General features: G+C 50.4%; 1 protein-coding gene across 1 annotated transcript; it reads left to right on the top strand.

Annotated features, from left to right (window-relative positions):
- Positions 1 to 14,582: 14,582 nt before the first annotated feature.
- EIF1 (eukaryotic translation initiation factor 1) lies at positions 14,583 to 17,264 on the top strand. Its single transcript, XM_028520462.2, has 4 exons — positions 14,583 to 14,867; positions 15,576 to 15,739; positions 15,852 to 15,953; positions 16,418 to 17,264. Exons 1-4 carry the CDS (start codon positions 14,837 to 14,839, stop codon positions 16,460 to 16,462), a joined length of 342 nt encoding a protein of 113 aa, XP_028376263.1. The 5' UTR covers positions 14,583 to 14,836; the 3' UTR covers positions 16,463 to 17,264.
- The last annotated feature ends 2,154 nt before the right edge of the window (positions 17,265 to 19,418 follow it).

Raw genomic sequence — 19,418 nt, forward strand, 5'->3', positions numbered from 1 at the left:
TTTCCACCTCTCTGAGACCTTGTGAAAGGGGAAAGGTGTGCAGACACCTGGGGAGAAGCCACCAGACCCCGAACACGAGCCCGAGGCCGCAGTGGGAGCCTTTCTGGCCTGTCCTAGGCCCAGCCAGGGAGCCGGTGGGGTGGAGAATGGAGTGGCCGGGGTGAGCTGAGAGAGGTGACAGGGACTGACCCCAAGAGGCCTCGGGGAACCTGTGGGACAGTCACACTTCCAGAGCTCCACTGCAGGTTATCTCGATGACCCCCCGGCCGGAGATGATGGTGGCTTGGTCCTGGGCGGGAGCCGGGGGTGGTGTGCCGTGGGCAGGTCCTGGGTACCCAGTGCAGCGAGCCCCAGGTTTCCTGAGTTACGGGTGTGGGGCGGGAGAGACAGTCAAGGGCGCTGTCTCCACGGAGGTGGGGCACCATCACCTGCAGTGGGAAGGAGGTGGTAGTTCGGGCAGGCAGGGGAGGTTAGGGGTTCAGTCCCAAACCTGCTAAGGTTGGGGTGTTTGTTAAATATCACATTGGGGATACACGTGTGTTAATGTCATTTAACCCACTTGGTGACCATGTGCCCGCCTGCTCAAGCAAGTGTGTTATACTGGCAAAAGGCACAGAACATAAAATTTACCATTTTAGCCACTTCACGTGTGCAGTTCGGTGGCTTCAAGGGCACGCACACTGCTGTGCGACCGGCACCACCACCCGCCCTCAGAACCTCCTCGTCACCCCGCACTGAACCCTCTCCCCATCAAACAGGGACCCCTCATCCTCCCCTCCCCCCGCCCCCAGGCAACCACCACTGCCCGTCTGCTTCTATGGCCCCGACCCCTCTAGAGACCTCCGGTAACTGGAATCCCGCAGCGTTCGTCTGTTTGCGGCTGGCGCGTTTCACTTAGAATGGTGTCTGCAAAGTCGCTCCGTGCTCTAACGCGTGCCGGGGCTGCATTCCTCGTCGAGGCTGAATAATACTCTGTCCTGTGTGTAAGGACCACACGGCAACTTTCCATTTAGTGTTTGTGAGAAACTGCTGCGCTGTCCCCCAGCCCTGCCTGTGGTTTCCCACTTTCACGCAGGTGCCCCCCCCCCCCGCCCCCGAGAAGGACACGGCTGGGGGGTCAGACAGGAAGGAGCCGAGCGTGGAGCCAAGGACCTGCGCCCGAAGGTGTTCCTGCTCCTCGGGGCCCTGGGATTCTGCACCCCCTCAGAGGCAGACCTGGAAAGAGACGCCCGTGACCTTGAACGGAACCGAGGTGCACACGCAGGGGGCGTCTTCACGGATGAGAATGGGTGTGCCCCGGAAGAAGGACCAAGAGCCCCGAGGCAGCTGGAATCAGTTGGGGACCTTGCAGTGTTACCGGTGTGGGGGTCCTTGGGCTCCTCAAGAGAGAAATCGAGGGGGAACCCCAGAGAAGCTTCCAGTCAGACTTTACGAAGCTTGTGCTCGAGCGCAGGGGAAAGGAGGGGCCCCTGAACGGGCTCAGGGGGCTGGGCCCGTGTGGCTGCTTTAATGAGCTGGGGGCCGAGCAGGCTTGTGTGATGCGGCTGGCTTTTTTGAAAAGGGCAGGCTCACAGAATTTTTTATTTTTTATTTACAAAATTGTTTCTCTACTCACAAGACTTCTGGCACCACACGTGGGATTTTCCGCCCCACGCAATTTTGATGCGCCCTGCTTGGAGTTAGCACAGCACCCGCCCGGGGGTGAGGGGCGGAGCCTGCCCCCCCACTCCAGCTATCAATCACAAAGAGGGCAGCCCCAGGACACCCCCAGTTCTGTCTGACTTGACTACAAATCAGGGGTTCCCACAGCCCCCTCTCTGGTTTAATAATGTGCTGTAGTAGCCCACAGAATTCAGGGAAACACATTACTTACTATTACTAGTTTATTATAGATAGAGGCTATTTATTATCAAATATGATCCAGATGAACAGCCAGATGGAGAGGAAGAAAGTGCAAAGTCTGGAAGTTCAGGAGCTTCTGCTCCCCAAGAATTGGGGTACATCACCCTCCCTACACACACAGCTGGGGAAGCCACCCTGAACCCTGTTGTTTAAACTTTTTATGGAGGTTCCATTATGTAGATATGACTGAATCATTGGCCATTGGTAACTAATTTAATCTCAAGCCCCTCCCACTTCCTCAGAGGAGGTTGGGGGTGGGGCTGGAAGTTCCAACCCTCCAATCCACGGCCAGTTCCTCTGGCACCAGCCCCATCCTGAGGCTATTAAGCCCCACCCACCCCCAGCCCCCAGTCATCTCATTAGCATACCAAGACACGCCTCACTCTAGGGCACGGGTGTACAACTGTTTGGCATCTCTGGGCCACACTGGAAGAAGAGTTGTCTTGAGCCACACGGTAAACACACAAACACCAACGAAAACTGATGAACAAAAACAAGGTCCATGCATAGTTTTTGTGATATCCACCAACACAGAGAAGCGAACAAGTCGTCGCATAATAACCCTAATCACACAGCGGCCTTTTCGGTAATCTCTTACAATAGTCAAGCAGGTCCCAAGTTTGTGACCACTGATATAGAAAAAGTACATACCTAAGTAATAAAACTAAGTCATATTTTAAGTAGATTTACAATTTTGTGTTGGGCCGCATTCACAACCCTCCTGGGCCACACGCGGCCACAGGTTGGGTTGGACACCCCAGCTCCAGATTCCAAGGATCTTAGAGGCTCTTGTGTCTAGAAGCCAGAGGAACCGATTATAAGAAAAGACGCTCCTAGCACCCCTACCACTCAGGATATTACAAGAATTTTAGGAGCCCTGTGCCAGGAACTGGGGACAGAGACCAGAATATATTTCTTACCATATCATAATATCACACTGAATGGGATCAAATTTATGGTCAATGTTTACATTTCTAACTCTCATAAATGACGATTTTTAAAAATTCAGGATCTATGTAAAGTCTACAGAGAGCAACTGGGTACATGCATCTTGAGTTTCTCAAACTACGAGATCCTCCCCTCTCTTCTCCCCGCCCCCAGAATCACGCGTCCTGTAGAGGTTCCAGCCTGAACCTCGCTGGTTGAACTCCCGTGGTGCAATTTAACATGTTCCTCTGTCCTCTGCGTTGCTTAATACTGGCTAGTTAGACCCAGAGCCTTTTTTGTATTGATTTTTTTAGAGAGAGAGAAAGGCATCGATTTGTTGTCCCACGTATTTTTGCAATCATTGCTTGCTTCTCAGACGTGCCCCGACACAAACACACACACACCTATAACAGAAGCTCACCCCCTTATCTAGTTCAGGACAAAAGGCAACTCGGAAACAGCTTGTAGACTTTGATTTCAAACAAAAATGCATTGTGTTCAAAGGTAAAATAATAGAAAAAAAAAACGTTTGATGTCTCTAAGCACGTCTACTAGCTAAGCCCCCTGGAGGCGGGCACACCCTTTCTTTGGCCGAGCGCGGACGGGTGTCAGCGGTACCCATCAGAGGGGAAGCGAGAGGCGGAACCGAACAGCAACACCAAGAGAGGAAGACTCGAGGGGCTGGCATTGGGACAGGGTCAAACGCGGAGATGCGGGAGCCGGCAAAGGCAGGTCCTGGGTGGAAAAAGGGACAGCGTTAGAGAGACCAGGAGTGGCCTCGCCAGCAAAGATCTCTGATCTGCGTTGCGGGGCAGACAGAAGCCCACCGCCTCCTCCACAGGGTCGCTGCGCAAAGCTTGCGTTGTTCGCTCGTGTTTTAAGTGAGAATGGATTCTTTGGGGAGAATCCGAAGGGGTGTCAGGGGCTGCGTGCTGCCTAGCGCGGCACAAGGCAGGGCGACCCCCAGTGGTGGACGCCTTCCTAACATTCACACAAACGGACAAAAACATGTCAAAATGTGTCCTGGACATCCTGTAGGTGATAACTAACTTAAGTGATTTGGGGGGGGGGGGGGGGGGGGGTAGCTTTACTACTTTCTAAAAAAATGTTACTTATTTATTCTTAGAGGGAAGGGAGAGATACATCTATTGGTTGCCTCACACGCCTCCTGCTGGGGACCTGGCCTGCAACCCAGGCAGGCACGTGCCCTGACTGGGAATCGAACCAGCGACCTCTCAGTTTGCAGGTCAGCACTCAATCTACTGAGCCACACTAGCCAGGGCTCTACTTTTAAAATTTTCATACATTAAAAATATACAGCTGGCCCTTGGACAACATGGCTTTGAGTTGCGTGGATCCACTTGTACATAGATTTTTTCTAAATAAATACTATAAGTGTATTTTATCTTCCTTATGATTTCTTAATAACATTTTTTGTCTAGCTTACTCTGTTGTAAGGACACAGTACATAATGCACAGAACTCACAAAATATGTTTGTCAACAGTTTACATTATCCGTAAGACTTCCAGCCAATCGTAGGCTGTTCGCAGTTAAGTTTTTGGAGGGTCCATAGTTACAAGCACATTTTCAACTGAGCAGGGGTCAGGCTCCTAGCCCCGCATTGGTCACATGAGTCTACTGGACTACGTTATTTTACAACTGAGGGAAATATCATTATGCTGAAACACCGAAAGAACCAAAGGAAGTAGGGCTCTCTCAGGAAGCGTTATCTCGGGGACAGGGGACAGTGGCTGAGCTGTCTGGGGCAAAGGATGACCAGCACACAGGACTGATGTCGGTGGGAAGGCTGGGGAGGCAGCCACGTGGGGGGGCGTAGCCTTGACGCTCGCTCTGTCTGGACTTACTTGGAGCAGAGCCGTGCAGTGGGAATTCAGTGCATGCCACGTCCGTAACTTTACATTTCTTAATAGCCACTTTTTTCAAAAAGTAAAAAGAAACAAGTGAGATCAATTTTAACAATGCTTTATTTTACTCAGTGTATCCAAAATATTTTTTCAATAAGCAAATCATATAACAATTAAGATATCTTACAGTTTTTTATGCTGAGTCTTCAAACCCTCGTACGTTATACTAATAGCACATCCGACCTGGACTGGCCCCACTCCCAGGGCTCAAAAGCCACCTGGGGCGCGTAGCTGCCCTGCCATTTGGGAGCTGGGGGTTTTTTTTAAGATTTTATTTATTTATTTTTTAGAGAGGGAAGGGAGGGAGAAAGAGAGAGAGAAACATCAATGTGTGGTTGCTGGGGGTCATGGCCTGCAACCCAGGAATGTGCCCCAACCGGGAATCGAACCTGTGACACTTTGGTTCACAGCCCGCCCTCAATCCACTGAGCTACGCCAGCCACGGCAGGAGCTGGATTTAATTTGGAGGAGATGAGAGGTTGTAGGGCAGAGCGGGGGCTGCCCAGGGAAGCCACACGGGCCTGCAGCTGAGTGCTGGGGCCGAGGTGCAGAGGTGTGGCTGAAAGCTGGTCGCAGGCCAGTGGGGGAACGCCAGCTGTACCCCACGAAGTGGTGACGAGCGGGAAGTGCTGAGCATGGACGAGGGCTGGCTCAGGACACCACTCTCGCTGGCCTCAGTGACTTTCGGTTTCAGAGGGGAAAAGGAGGGAACTCTTCCTCAAAGGCAGAGCTGATCATGCCAGGCCCTGGCTCAAAGCCCTCCTAGGCCCCAGCCCCGTGGAGCCAGGCCCAGCCTCCAGCACGACTGAGGCCGCCGGCACCCCTGACCAAGCCTGCTGCCCCTCCCCCCCACCTCACCTCCCCCACTCTTCAGCTCCTGGGTCCTCAGCACGAAGCACCTACCCTTTCCCAGTTGGTGGGAGGGCTTCTTCAAGTCCGTGGGAAGAACCTGGGCATCGCTGCTGACGAGGTGCTGGGTACACAGAGGGGCCTTCCCAGAGGTGGCCCTTGAGTGACTTATATCAGCTTTTTTTTTTTAAGATTTTATTTATTTTTTGAGAGGGAAGGGAGGGGGGAGAGAGAGAGAGAGACATCAATGTGCGGTTGCTGGGGGTCATGGCCTGCAACCCAGGCATGTGCCCTGACTGGGAATTGAACCTGCGATGCTTTGGTTTGCAGCCCGCGCTCAATCCACTGAGCTACGCCAGCCAGGGCTATATCAGCTTTTTAAACAATGAAAATGAAACGAAAGGAGGCTGGAGGAGCTGTGGCTCCGTCCCTGGCAGAAAGCCCTACCCAAACACCTATCGGCTTCTCCTGGGAGAGGAACCAGGTCTGACCTGATTTCCACGCAATGTGTCCAATGCTCTTCTGTCCATCGGGGATGCCCGCCCCCCACACACACACCAGGGAACTCGACTCCCACGCCCCATCGGAAGGCAGGGCCCTCTGCGCCTGTTCTGGCACCTCCAGAGCCTGGAGCCTTGCTGGGCTGTGCGCTCCTTGAGCACAGGTGCCAGGCTTGGCCCTTCCCCACGTCCTCGGTGAGCTCAGGCTGACTGCCCAGAGGGGAGGAAAACCAGGCAATCTGGCCTTCATCTCCCTACCTAAGCAAGGCCTCCTCCCCCTCACCCCATCTACTGCGGCTCCTGGAGGACTTCCTGAAGGAGGAGGAAGGAGAGGCGGGGAAGGAGTGGCACGCAGGATGGAGAAGGCAGATGCTCTGCCAACAAAGAGGTAAAGAGGAACTGAGCGGCAGTTCCCTCCTCGGGTTGGCAGAAGCGAGTCTGCGGCAAGGGGAGGACGTGCGAGAACGAGGAGGCGGCCTGGCTGGGCTGGCGGGGGGGCGGGGGGGGCAGGTAAAGGGTAACAGACAAACGCACAGAAGCACACTGTCATAGAGGGTCCAGCTCGGTGAATTTTCACCACCTGGGTCAAGACCAAAGTCGTTGCCAGCACCCCACGGGCGTCCTCATGGTAAAGGGGAGATGCACTGCCCTCGGGGCCCCACGGGGTCAGAACCAGCAGCTCACGCCCGTGTCTCCCACTGGGGCAGAACTGAGCGACCCAGGTGGCAGAATAACGCCTTCACTCACTGGGGACCTCTGTGTGCATGTGCACGTGTGTGTGCACACATGTGTGCATGTGCGGAGGTGGGCAGGGGGGAAGGGGCATGCACTCTTTCAGTCGTTTACATGCACGGGCGATAGCTCCCCAATAAAGAATGCAAGAAATACCACATTTATTTGACTTTCTTTTTTTAATGATGTCTTTTAATATTTTCTTTTTATTTATTTATTTTTAGAGAGAGGGGAAGGGAGGGAGAAAGAGAGGGAGAGAAACATCAGTGTGTAGTTGCCTCTCTAGTGACCCACACTGGGGACCTGGCCTGCAACCCAGGCATGTGCCCTGACTGGGAATTGAACCGGCAACCCTTCGGTTTGTAGCCCACGCTCAATCCACTGAGCTACAGCAGCCAGGGCGATTTGACTTTCTTTAAGTCAGCTTAAATCCCGTGCCAGTGAACATCCCGTCAGGCTTCCCAGAAGTTGATTCTGGATGTGGCAGGGGCTCCGGCGTTCCCTAGGCCTCTCTAGGTAAGGGGTTTCCTGTAGCACCAAGAGGTTTGCTGGGAGGGGCCTTGGACCAGATCACCCATCTGCCCTGGTGACCACAGAGACACCTGTTTGGTGCAACCCCTTCCTGGGAGGAGACTCTGCGGCTTCCTTGCCAAGTTTGGGGCCCTGGGGAACTTCGTCAAGGCTGAGGGCCCCCTGGTGTCCCCCACAGCCATGCCCAAAGAGACCACACGGAGAGACTCCCACCCCCATCCCGTGCCCATGCTGAGGGGCTCGCTCTGGGCCCCCGCCGTTCTCAGGGGATCTGTCTCCCTGCCCACCTGGGATCCTGGTGTCATCTATTCAGTGACTTGATGAAGTCCCATTTCTATCCTGCCACATATATTCTCCTCTTCAAATCCCCTTACAAAGCCGAAGGGAAAGGTGTCATTATCCCTTTGTACAGATGAGAACAGTGGAGGCTGGGGGAGATGGAGTCCCCCGGCAGGAAGACCGAGAGGTGATGCCCAGGTTCATGGCCTCCAGAGCCAGCGTTCTGTCCCCTGACCCTGGCTGCCGGGGTCAGGGCCTCAGACTGACGGAGGAGCACAGTCATGAACGAGGCTGCGTTAGCAGGGGCACACACGTTGCTCTCAGACTAACTCACTGCCGCTCCATTGTTAGCATTGTCAGACCAACCCACCCACGAGCTCCCAGCACCAGAACCGCCTCTGCACCCACAGGGGACTTCTCTAGCTCCTCCTTCAAAACGCGCCCAGCTGCCAGCACAGAGCTCTGGACTTTAGACCTGGGAAAGGGCTCAGAAATGCCCCAGCCCTGCTTTTATAGGAGACGAAGGAGAGCCCCGGGAGGTAAACAGGTCCCTGCAAGAGAGGCTGGGAAATGTGGCTTACCTAGGGACCCATCCCTGCCCTACACCACAAGGCCAGGTCCAGCAGTTCCCTCTGGAGCCCAGAGTCAGACCTTTAAAAACGAAGGGTGGAGGCCTGGCCAGGTGGCTCAACTGGTTGAAGCATCATCCCGTACACCAAAGGTTGTGGGTTCAATCCCCAGTCAGGACACAGACAGGAGACAACCAATCAATGATGTTTCATTCTCTCACTCCCCCATTCCTTTCTCTCTAAAATCAATGAACATATCCTCAAGTGGGAATTTTTTTTAAAAAAAAAAGGGTGCAGAAGTCACAGCCTGGAGCCGTTCCTAGTACCTGAGTACATACAAGGTATGTCTACATGCTTATTTGACAAGCACTGAGCACCCACTGTGCGCCAGGCACCTACCGCATGCACACAGTGGGGTTCACAGCCTAGCAGGGAGACAAACAAGGAAAGGGGCAGGGCCAGATTCATGGGAGTCAAGGTAAGAATGCCCAAACCTGTAGAGAGCTTTTTATGAGTCTACTTGAACCAAACTGAGCACGATCTCAAATACTCCAAAAAAATGACCGTTTTGCCACTCCTTTTACACCTTTGGAGTTAGGAAGGGAACACACGGTGGGCCCAGCAAGTTACGTAACCAGCCCGAGGAACAGACGAGCAAAACGCAGCGTGATAAATGCCAAAGCAGTGAGGGTGCAGGGAAGGGCCCCCAACCCGGGCTCCTCACAAGAACAGGCGGTCCCGGCGGAGTCCTGAACGGCGGGCGGGAGATGCCAAAGGAAGACGTTAGCACAAACTCCAGAGGAAATTAAAAGGGAGTTTTATTCATCTATGATTTGCAAATCAGAGACATGTCCTGGGCATCAACCAAAGACATGTTCCAGAATGGAGTGGAAATTTAAAAAAAGAAAAAAAAAACATACAAAATGGAGGGGATAAGGCTTGTTTTTTTAAAGGCAATCATTGCCAGGAGCTGATGATCAAAGAGATGGTTGCTAGGGGAAACGAGGCCACAAACTTACATCACTTGTCTTCTGACCTTAGGCTGACCCAGAGGTCAGCAAGTGGGGCTGTGATGCAAGAACGATGGGCAGTGAATAATCCGGCATTTGTCACAGTCCTAGTCCTGGCTCGGGCCTGTAGAGCGCAAGCTTTGGGGTTATTTCTCAACAGAAATCAAAGAGCACAGAGATTGTTCACTCTGCAGGCAGTCTCCAAGTTCAGGGAGCAGAGTCATCCTCTGTCAGCAGTCTCAGAGTTCAAACTGCAAAAACCCAAATGTTGGGCCCTGGCCAGGTGGCTCAGCTGGTTGGAGAATCATCCCACACACCAGAAGGCTGCAGGTTGGATTCCCAGTCAGGGCACATACCCAGGTTGTGGGTATGATCCCCAGTCAGGGCAGATATGGGAGGCAAATGATCAATGTGTCTCTCTCACATTGACGTTTCTCTCTCTCCCTCTCCCTCTCTCCCCACCCCTACCCTAATGGCAATGAAAAAATGTCCTCAGGCGAGGATAAAAACAAAAGCCAAAAAAAAAAAAAAAAGTTAGTAGGAGCACCCAAATATATTAGGAAAATTTTGGAGGACCAAGAAAGATCTCAATAGCAACACACTCATAGTAAGGGATTTTACACCCCATTGTCAACAATGGGTAGATCTTCCAAGCAAAGTATCAACAAGGATTTTGGGGCACTGAACAACACTCTATCAAATGGACTTAACCGATATATACAGAACCTTTCACCCCAAAGCAAAATATGCATTCTCTTCAAACGCACATGGAACATTCTCAAAGACAGACCACATGATAGGACACAAAACAAGCCTCGACAAATTCAAGAAAACTGAAATCATATCAAGTATCTTCCTAAATCACAATGGTTTGAAACTAGAAACCAACCTCAGGGGAAAATCTCAAAAACATCCCAATTCATGGAGCCTGAATAACATGCTATTAAATAATGAATGGGGTAACAATGAGATCAAGGAAGAAATCAAAAAGTTTCTGGAAACAAATGAAGAGGAACACAGCAACCCAAAACCTATGGAACACGGCGAAGGCAGTCCTGAGAGGGAAGTTCACAGCAATACAGGCCTACCTAAAAAAGACAGAAAAATTTCAAACAAACAACCTAACCCTACGTCTACAAGAACAAGAGGGACAACCACAAAGCCCAGGGCCAGTAAAAGGAAGGAAATAAACAAGCTCAGAGCAGAATTAAATGACATAGAGACTAAAAGAACAATTCCAAGAATCCATAAATCCAGGAGCTGTTTCTTCGAAAAGACAAACAAAATCAACAAGTCTTTAACCAGACTCATCAAGAAAAAAAAGAGAGAGAGAGGACCCAAGTAAATAAAATCAAAAACAAAAGAGGAGAAATCACAACCAATACCACAGAAATACAAAGGATTGTAAGAAATTACTACGAACAACTAGATATACCAAGAAATTTGACAACCTGGGTGAAACGCACAAATTTCTAGAAACACGTAATCTTCCAAAACTGAATCAGGAAGAAGCAGAAAGCCTGAACAGACCAATAACAACTAGTGAAATTGAAGCAATAATCAAAAAACTCCTGGCACACAAAAGCCCTGGACCAGACAGCTTCACAGGCATGTTTTACCAAACACTTAGGGAAGAGCTAACTCCTACCCTTCTCAAACTATTCCAGAGAATTCAAGAACAGGGAAGACTCCCAAATTCTTTTTACGAGGCCAGTATTATCCTAATTCCAAAACCAGGTAAAGACACAACAAAGAACGAAAACTACAGGCCAATGTCGCTGATGAACATAGATGCTAAAATCTTCAACAAAATATTGGCAAACCAGATCCAGAAATGCATTAAAAAGATGATACACCATGATTAAGTGGGGTTCAGCCCAGGGATGCAAGGATGGTATAACACTCACAAATCAATAAACATGATACACCACATAAACAAAATGAAAGACAAAAATCACATGATCACATCAGTAGATGCCAAAAAAGCATCTGATAAAGGACAGCACCCATCTCTGATAAAAATGCTCAGCAAAGTGGGAATAGAGGGAGCATAACTCAACATAATAAATGCATATATGAGAGACCTACAGCCAACATCATACTCAACGGGTTAAAAACTAAAATCTTTCCCCCTAAGATCGAGAACAAGATGAGGGTGTCTGCTTTCACCACTTTTATTCAACACGGTGTTGGAAGTTCTAGCCACAGTGATCAGACAAGAAAAAGAAATAAAAGGCATCCAAATTGGAAAGGAGGAAGCAAAACTGTCATCATTTGCAGATGACATGGTAGTGCACATAGAAAACCCTGTAGGCTCCACAAAAAAACTACTCGACTTAATAAATGAATTTGGCAAAATAGCAGGATACAAAGTCAATATTCAGAAATCAAAGGCATTTTTATACGCCAACAATGAAATATCCGAAGCAGCCCTGGCTGGTGCGGCTCAGTGGATTAAGCACTGGCCTGGGAACCAAAAGGTTGCTGGTTCCATTCCACGTTGGGGCACACGCCTGGGTTGTGGGCCAGGTCCCCAGTTATGGGTGTGCAAGAGGCAACCAACTGATATTTCTCTCCCTCTTTCTCCCTCCCTTCCCCTCTCTCTAAAAATGCATAAATATGATCTTTAAAAAGAAAAAGAAATAAGCCAGGCAGCAAAAGACAAATACCGTATGACCTCACCTATAAGAGGAAACTGCTAAACAAAAACAAATGAGCAAAACAGAACCAGAGGCAATGGGAACAAGGAACAGACTGACAGCAACCAGAGAGGAGGGGGGAGTGGGATACGGGGGGAAAGAGGGGGAAGGGTCTAGTCAAGGACCAGGTAGAAATGACCAATAGACTGAGGCAACAGGGTGGGGGTTGACTGGGGAGGGGGGCAGGTAAGTGGGACAGGGGAGAGCAACAGGGGAAAATTGGAACAATTTTATTGTAATAGAACAATAAAAACAATAATTTAAAAACCCAAATGTTGGACCACAGGTTATGTTGCAAGTTCTTACACATCCTCAAAGAGGAGGGAAGGATGCACCAAGGGAGAGCATGCACAAACACCCTGAGATGAGAAAATTCCAGGTGCTTCATGGAACAGCTATAGAATATGGGGAGTGAGGATACACCACGAGCGTGACCAGGGAGCCAGGGCCAACGCGGGCCAAAATGATTCTGAAGAAGAACAAAATGGAGGGTGTCCTTCTATTGGACATCAAGACACTGCATGGAGCTCCTATCATGAAGAGAGTGCGGCTTAGGGATAAAACCAGTGGAACAGAACCAAGACTCTAAAAATGAACCCACACATATAGAGAGAAATGATTATGATAGAAAAGGCACAATGAATCAGCGGGGCAAAGATGTGTTATCCGGTAAACGGTGCCGGGGGCAATTGGCTGTCTATATAGGAATAATAATTAGACCCCTGCTCACACCACACACAAAATAAATTCCAGATGGCGTAAAGACCTACAAGTGAAAAGCAAAAGCTTTAAGGCTCTCAAAAGGAAATACAGAATAGCTTTACAAACTCAAAGCAGAGAAAGGATTTCTTTAATAAGATCTTTTCCCAAAATGTAAGACTGATCAACTGGACCACATTAGGATTTTAAATTTTCACATGTATGCAGACCTGGAGAGAGAGCTCTGTCATTCACTGTCTCTCCCCAAACCCCTTGCAAGTGGCGCCACGTCTGTGAATCCAGGTGGGGGGCAAATTGGGCCCTCAGCTTCCCGGACTCGGATGGAACGGAAACTTGGATGCCCGTGACTTCCAGCCACAGTTCACCTTTCCTGACATCACAGAAGTCAAATTATTTATCAAAACAGTACCTAGTGAATACAGAATCAAAACAAACTATTAAGTCCACCTTTCACTACCTTGGGGGGGGGGGGGGGTTCAGCAGGCTCTCACTTTGCAGCCCATGGTGCCAACGGTATTGTCCAAAAATTCAATTTATTGGCAATACTTAAAAACCAAGAGATTTTTTTTTCAATAAACACCTGGATTTCCAGGTTCTCCAGAAAAAGACCTGGCACAATGGGCTGCAGGTGCGTAGCTGCCGCGGCCTCTCTAACTCTGCCCAGCTCTCATCACACCCCATCACATCACCCTTCGCTGCCTGCACTCCTTCACCTTACCTGCCTCGCAGCTGCCCCGGAGTCTCAAACCACTGTTTTTCTTTACCCCTGCAACTGAGAGCATTTCAGTAACACGGTGAAAGAGCAGGAGAGTTGACTGTGTTGAAGGACACAGTTCACGAACCATCTGGGAAGGCTCTACCCCACACGATGGGAATGACCCACCTTCAGGTGCCTGAACCCTTCTCCTGCCCCCAGAATCCGTTCCTCTCCCGGGCACTTGTGCTAAGGAGCTGGGCATTCTTTCCTTACATCAGCTAAATGATAAATTTAGAGGTTGACCTATTTTTAAGTTAGATTATAATGATATCTTAGATGTCATTATAAATTAACCTAAATGATAAAGTTCAGCTGATCAAAATACATATGTCATAAACAAAAGTACTTTAAAATGGAGCCAGAGCAGCCACGCCGGAGGCACGGCCTTGCACTCATGCCTCAGACCTTGGAATCTTCAAACAGGACAAAATAACCTTTGGACTGGGCCTAGGACAATACTGTGTCCCAAAGAACTATTTATAAAGATAACAAGAAAGCAAGTTATATTATGACTATTGGACTGAAAATTAAACACATTGTATAAAATTAACATCATCGTGTTATGCTGTCTGCACCAATAGATACCTTCCCTCTATTGATGTAATTGTTCCCCTTCCTCATAAATACCCATTGGCTTTGTCTCCTAATGGGAACATCATTTGGGCTTCCGCTTAAATTAATGGTTTCTCAATAGCTACTCTTTTGGAGCTCAAATAAATGCTTGCTGCCTCTCACTTTGAAAGGCCTTTTTATGTTTAGGTTAACAAAAGTTGGGGTTACAGTATTGTATGTTGATTAAAGGGCCACCCTCAATCTTGTAAACAAAGAGGAAGCGGGTGAGTAGGTGAGCACGAGATAGTGGTAATCCGTCCTGTTTGGGAGGCTCAGCATCTCAATACCCTCTGAAGACTGCCCATCTGCTCCACAAAAACCCCTCCTGGGGCCGGTACCGCAGCAACAGGGTCAAAAACGCGGAACTTGACAGAGAACACAGTGCGCAGGCGCGTCCGAAACCACCGCCAGTTTTGTGCGCGGCCGACACCTTCCTCCGGCCAGCACTGCCGCCCAAACCGAGCTCTCCCTCCCCCTTCCTCCCTCCCCGAGTCGGACGCCCTCCCACAAGCACTGAGTTCCTGCGCAGGCGCCGCTCGCGTCCCCGGCCCTGGACCAATCGGAAGCGCCGGCACCTGGACGCTGGGGGCAGGACGCCGTGGGCGGGGTCGAGACGTGAGGGCAACGCGCTGGCGACACAGGGGCGGCTATATAAGTGAATACAGGCACCGCCCCTCCGCCCCAGTCGCTGAGCCGCAGCCGAGGACTCAGCAACCTTCCCCTCGAGCCCCCCTCGTTTCCCGACGCTCCGTCCCCCCTGCCCACCTTCTCCCGCCGCAGCCTTCCGCAGGCCGTTTCCACCGAGGAAAAGGAATCGTATCGTATGTCCGCTATCCAGAACCTCCACTCTTTCGGTAAGCTAGGGCAAGGCCCCCGCGGGGCGAAGGCCCGGGTGCGGCGGCACGGCGGTCCGGGCTCGGAAACGGGGCCCGAACAGCTTCCGAGCCCTCTGGGCCTTCCTAGATTTGGGCAGAATGAAGGTGTCTGCTCTCGTGGATCCTGGGGACAGGGCCTGGGCCTTGGGGTGGGTCCCTGAGCGTGACCGGAAGGGTAGGGCGAGAGGTCAGTTCTTGGGCGGGCCCTACGTCTCGGGTGGCGCATTTACTAATGGCTCCAGTGCCATCGCGGGCCACACCCGCCCCCTCCCGCCACCCGTGCGTCACGTCCTTTACGTCACCGCCGTTGTCCCGGCCCCCGGAGAGGGAGGCGGCACCAGCCCTAAGTGACAAATGCGCGCGCCAATGGGGTGGGAAGTTGGCCCCGCCTCGCAGCTCGGGTTCCGGCCGGTTGCATCAGCCGAGTGGGGCGTCGCCTGCCAGCTCTGGCTGCCCAGACACGTGATCGGTCTCCGAGGGCGGGCCCGGAGGCCGAGGCTTTCCACGGATCTTGGAAAGCCGGCCGTCCCGGACTGACTTGTTAGGGGAGAGCCCACAAAGGACATACCTGATCTGACTCAACCCTTAGCGATTTCACTGTCAGTTTTCTGCATGCACAAAAGATCCGGTGGGGGGTGACAGTGGCATCTAAGCCACAAGGGCTCTAAACTTGACCTTCCTTTCCAGACCCCTTTGCTGATGCAAGTAAGGGTGATGACCTGCTTCCTGCTGGCACTGAGGATTATATCCATATAAGAATTCAACAGAGAAACGGCAGGAAGACCCTTACTACTGTCCAAGGGATCGCTGATGATTACGATAAAAAGAAATTAGTGAAGGCGTTTAAGAAGGTAGGTCTTGTAGGAAATGAAACGTGCTCACGTGGGGGTGCTGTGTTGTTTTATTTACCAAAAGGGATTATTAGTGCTGTTGCTTCACCTAATTGCTTTGCATCCCTTGCAGAAATTTGCCTGCAATGGTACTGTAATTGAGCATCCAGAATATGGAGAAGTAATTCAGCTACAGGGTGACCAGCGCAAGAACATATGCCAGTTCCTGGTGGAGGTGAGTTCAGTCACTTGGTGCAGTTGAGCCTCTGCCCTGGCCAGTGTCACATCCTGCCACCTCTGTTTAATTTCTGCTGGGGAAACAGAAGTTTCATTTTATAAGGCTAAGCAAAACGGTTGAGTTTTGAAGTGCATGAACAAATGTATTTGAAAAAAACAGAAGGGACTTGTCTGCCTTAAGTTTACTTTTTGTAGAGATCTACTTTTAAAGATTGCAAATTGACACTGCATACAGACAAGTACTAAAGATAAGCAGGGTGTGTGGCTGGCTGTTCCTCCTCGGAGCTAAAATTCTATCACACAGTTTCTGACGGAGTACCCGAGGTGAGAGCCACCGTGCTCGAGTGAGGCGTGAGACTCCCCTTGCCTGGGTAGAAGCAGGAAAACAGGACTATTGGCACCAGAATTGGAGGCTTTGACGCTCTGCCCCCTCTTTAAAATTTCCCCCTTTTTTCTTTGCAGATTGGACTGGCTAAGGACGACCAGCTGAAGGTTCATGGGTTTTAAGTGCTTTTTGGCTCACTGAAGCTTAAGTGAGGATTTCCTTGCAATGAGTAGAATTTCCCTCCTGTCCCTTGTCACAAGTTTAAAAACCTCACAGCTTCTATAATGTAACCATTTGGGGTCTGCTTTTAACTCGGACTAGTGTAACTCCTTCATGCAATAAACTGAAAAGAGCCATGCTGTCTAGTCTGGAAGTCCCTCATTTAAACAGAAGTCGGGCAGGAGGCGCCTGGCAGTGTCCAGCTTGAAACAAAGCAATAACGTGATGTTTCAGCCAAGCGCAAAGCCCCAAGATCACAGGTGGCTACATCTGGCCAGAAGCTCCTTGCCAGAGTTCCCTGCCCTCCTAGAATGTCACCATCTGAACAGCCCGTGGTGAAGCTGAGAGGAGGGGTGAGGCGGCGACGGCATGTTACCGCTAGAGGGAGCCTGGGGTAGTCAAAGATCTCCAACCTGACCACTGGTGGGTGGAGCTTAGAGCGGACACCTTCCCTCTAAGCAGGGTGATGAGGATAATCGGGCGTGCCACCGAGGTCTTTTTAACCAGACGTATCCCAGCTAATTGATGTCCAAACACCAGAATTTGAGGCCAACCTTCTATCAGAGTTAAACTTTTGACAAGGGAACAAATTTCAAACTGATGTGTCGGTCGTGTAGCTAGCTGTAGTGCTCACAACTTAAACTAGCAACAGCTGCCCAATGCCATGTGAAGTAACGAACTGATTTTTGGATTTTTCCCCCTTCAGTTTTAATGTTATGTAATGTATTTAAACCCTTATTTAAATAAAACTTGTTTTCAGAAACATCTGACTTGCCGATTTGATTTTATGTATAGCCAGTCTTGTGTGTGTGAAGGGGCCACAGAAGTGGGCTGTGGACCCATCTGTGCCCACAGCTGCTCCACGGGCCTGGACAAATCCAGGCCAGGAAAAAACCCTTAGCCGGTTCCCTGAGGTTTCCCAAAAGGACACAAGCATGGTGTGGGACTTGACCTGATCTACAAACCCCTGAAAAGATATGCAAGTGTCTGCTACTTCTAGGAAACTAGGTTCATGGCATTAAAAAGCTCAGTGACCAATGTGTTGGGGAAGCTGAAATGGAGCGTTGGCGGGCTGTCCCTGACAGGACTGTGAGGAGTAAAGCACGTCGAGGTCTGCATCTGGGTTCTTGTTAAACACAAAATACAGCTCTCCCAGCAGCTGGGCAATACTAGTCCTGATTTCGGACACTGAGATAGGCTGGCAGCTACTGGGAGAGGTGGTAAGAAACCAAGGCTGTACAGGTGATGGTCAGCCTGGAACACGTGGGTGTGGGGGTCTGGCAGGAAGCTGAGCCAGACCCTGGGAGCAGAAGAGGATTCTGATAGGTTGTAGCACAAGTCCCTACAAAATTGATCCGTTTAATAAACTTAACTGCTTGGTTCCATCCATTGGCATTGTTCAAAACATTTAGGTGGTACTTTTAAATCTGTAAGATTTGACTACAACAAAAGGGCTTTTTCTAGAGGAACATCAAAGAAGCAACATGAGAGGCCAGACCCACAGAAGACGGATTGAAGTGAAGGAGTCACTGTGGGCTGATGCGCAGCTTCTGTGTCAGGCTGCTAACATCCTGTGCCTTTGAAGGACCTCTGGTTTTCTCAGAGGGCATTATTCTGCGGTAAGCTAGCAACACCACCGTTAAGTCAGCTGTCCACCAACCAAAACCACCATCTGCACATATAGGGGGCTTTGTGAACACCCTACTCTGATGGATGTTTTGTGGGTGTATCTTAGACCTGAAATAATAAAGCATAACTGTCTCCACTGGATGGTTGAGGAAACTGAACTAGGGAAATTCCAAGGCTGGTAAGTGACAGAACCTCACCTAGAACACGGTCTGCTCTTCCTGCCGGCTGAGCTGTACCTTCGCATTTTAAATGGACCATTTTACCAACACTGAGTCTTCGTTTATGCAGTGCAAACCCAGGGGAATCAGGACACACAAGGGAGTCAAGATGGAACACCCTGTTGGGATGTAAGACCAGCAACTCCCTCGTGAGGCAAAAAGAGGCCAGTGCCACCCCTGGCCTGGCCAAGGAGCAAGGGCCTCGGAGCACCGGGGTATCTCCCTCTGCCACCCACGGAGCAGGGCACGCTAGGCAGGGGTGTCAAGGCCCAGCGGTGGAAGCACCCAGGACCTTTGGCTGAAACAAAGGCCCGGCATAGAGCAGAAATAATAGTCCTCTTACCAGCTGCTAGGCCTTTGCCAAGCACCTACACATCAACTCATTGATTACACATCGGCCCCAAGGTAAAACATTCAGAGAGAGAAGCAGCAAGTGGAGAGAAGGGAGGAGAGGAAAATAAGGGCTGGAAAGTCGGTGCGAGATCGGAGTGGGCTGAGCCACAGCCAAGGTTGTCTCCTTCTCACCCATTTCCTCCACTCGGTCTCCCTGCCCCACCCCAGGGGGCCACAGCCCTCCTGGCCATCCCCCAGGCCCCTCTGCAACACAGACAAGCAAAGACATTTCTTTTTTAGAGAAGAGAAAGGGAGAGGGGGAGGGGAAACATCAGTGTGTGGTTACCTCTCACGCACCTCCCACTGGGGACCTGGCCTACAACCCAGGCATGTGCCCTGCCTGGGAATCGAACCAGTGACCCTATGGTTCTCACGCTGGTGCTCAGTCCACTGAGCCATACCAGCCAGGGCCAGACATTTCTTAAAATGATGTAATTTAATACAATAAAAACCAGTCAGCTAAAACTACACAGGAATTTACAAAAACTACTTAAAGCCTATTCAAATTGCTGTACATTCTACAAATAGGTAAAAAAAAAAACTATAGTTGCAAACTGAACATTCTACGAAGTAGCTCTAGAATTGACCCCTTCTTCATTTACCATCCTTAGTGCCATTTGTGTCAGAGCACAGTTCACAAGGCTTTGAAATTAAGGGTTTGCCCTGGCTGGTGTGGCTC

The sequence above is a fragment of the Phyllostomus discolor genome, chromosome 8 (assembly GCF_004126475.2).
Source record: "Phyllostomus discolor isolate MPI-MPIP mPhyDis1 chromosome 8, mPhyDis1.pri.v3, whole genome shotgun sequence".
NCBI classification, from domain to species: domain Eukaryota; kingdom Metazoa; phylum Chordata; class Mammalia; order Chiroptera; family Phyllostomidae; genus Phyllostomus; species Phyllostomus discolor.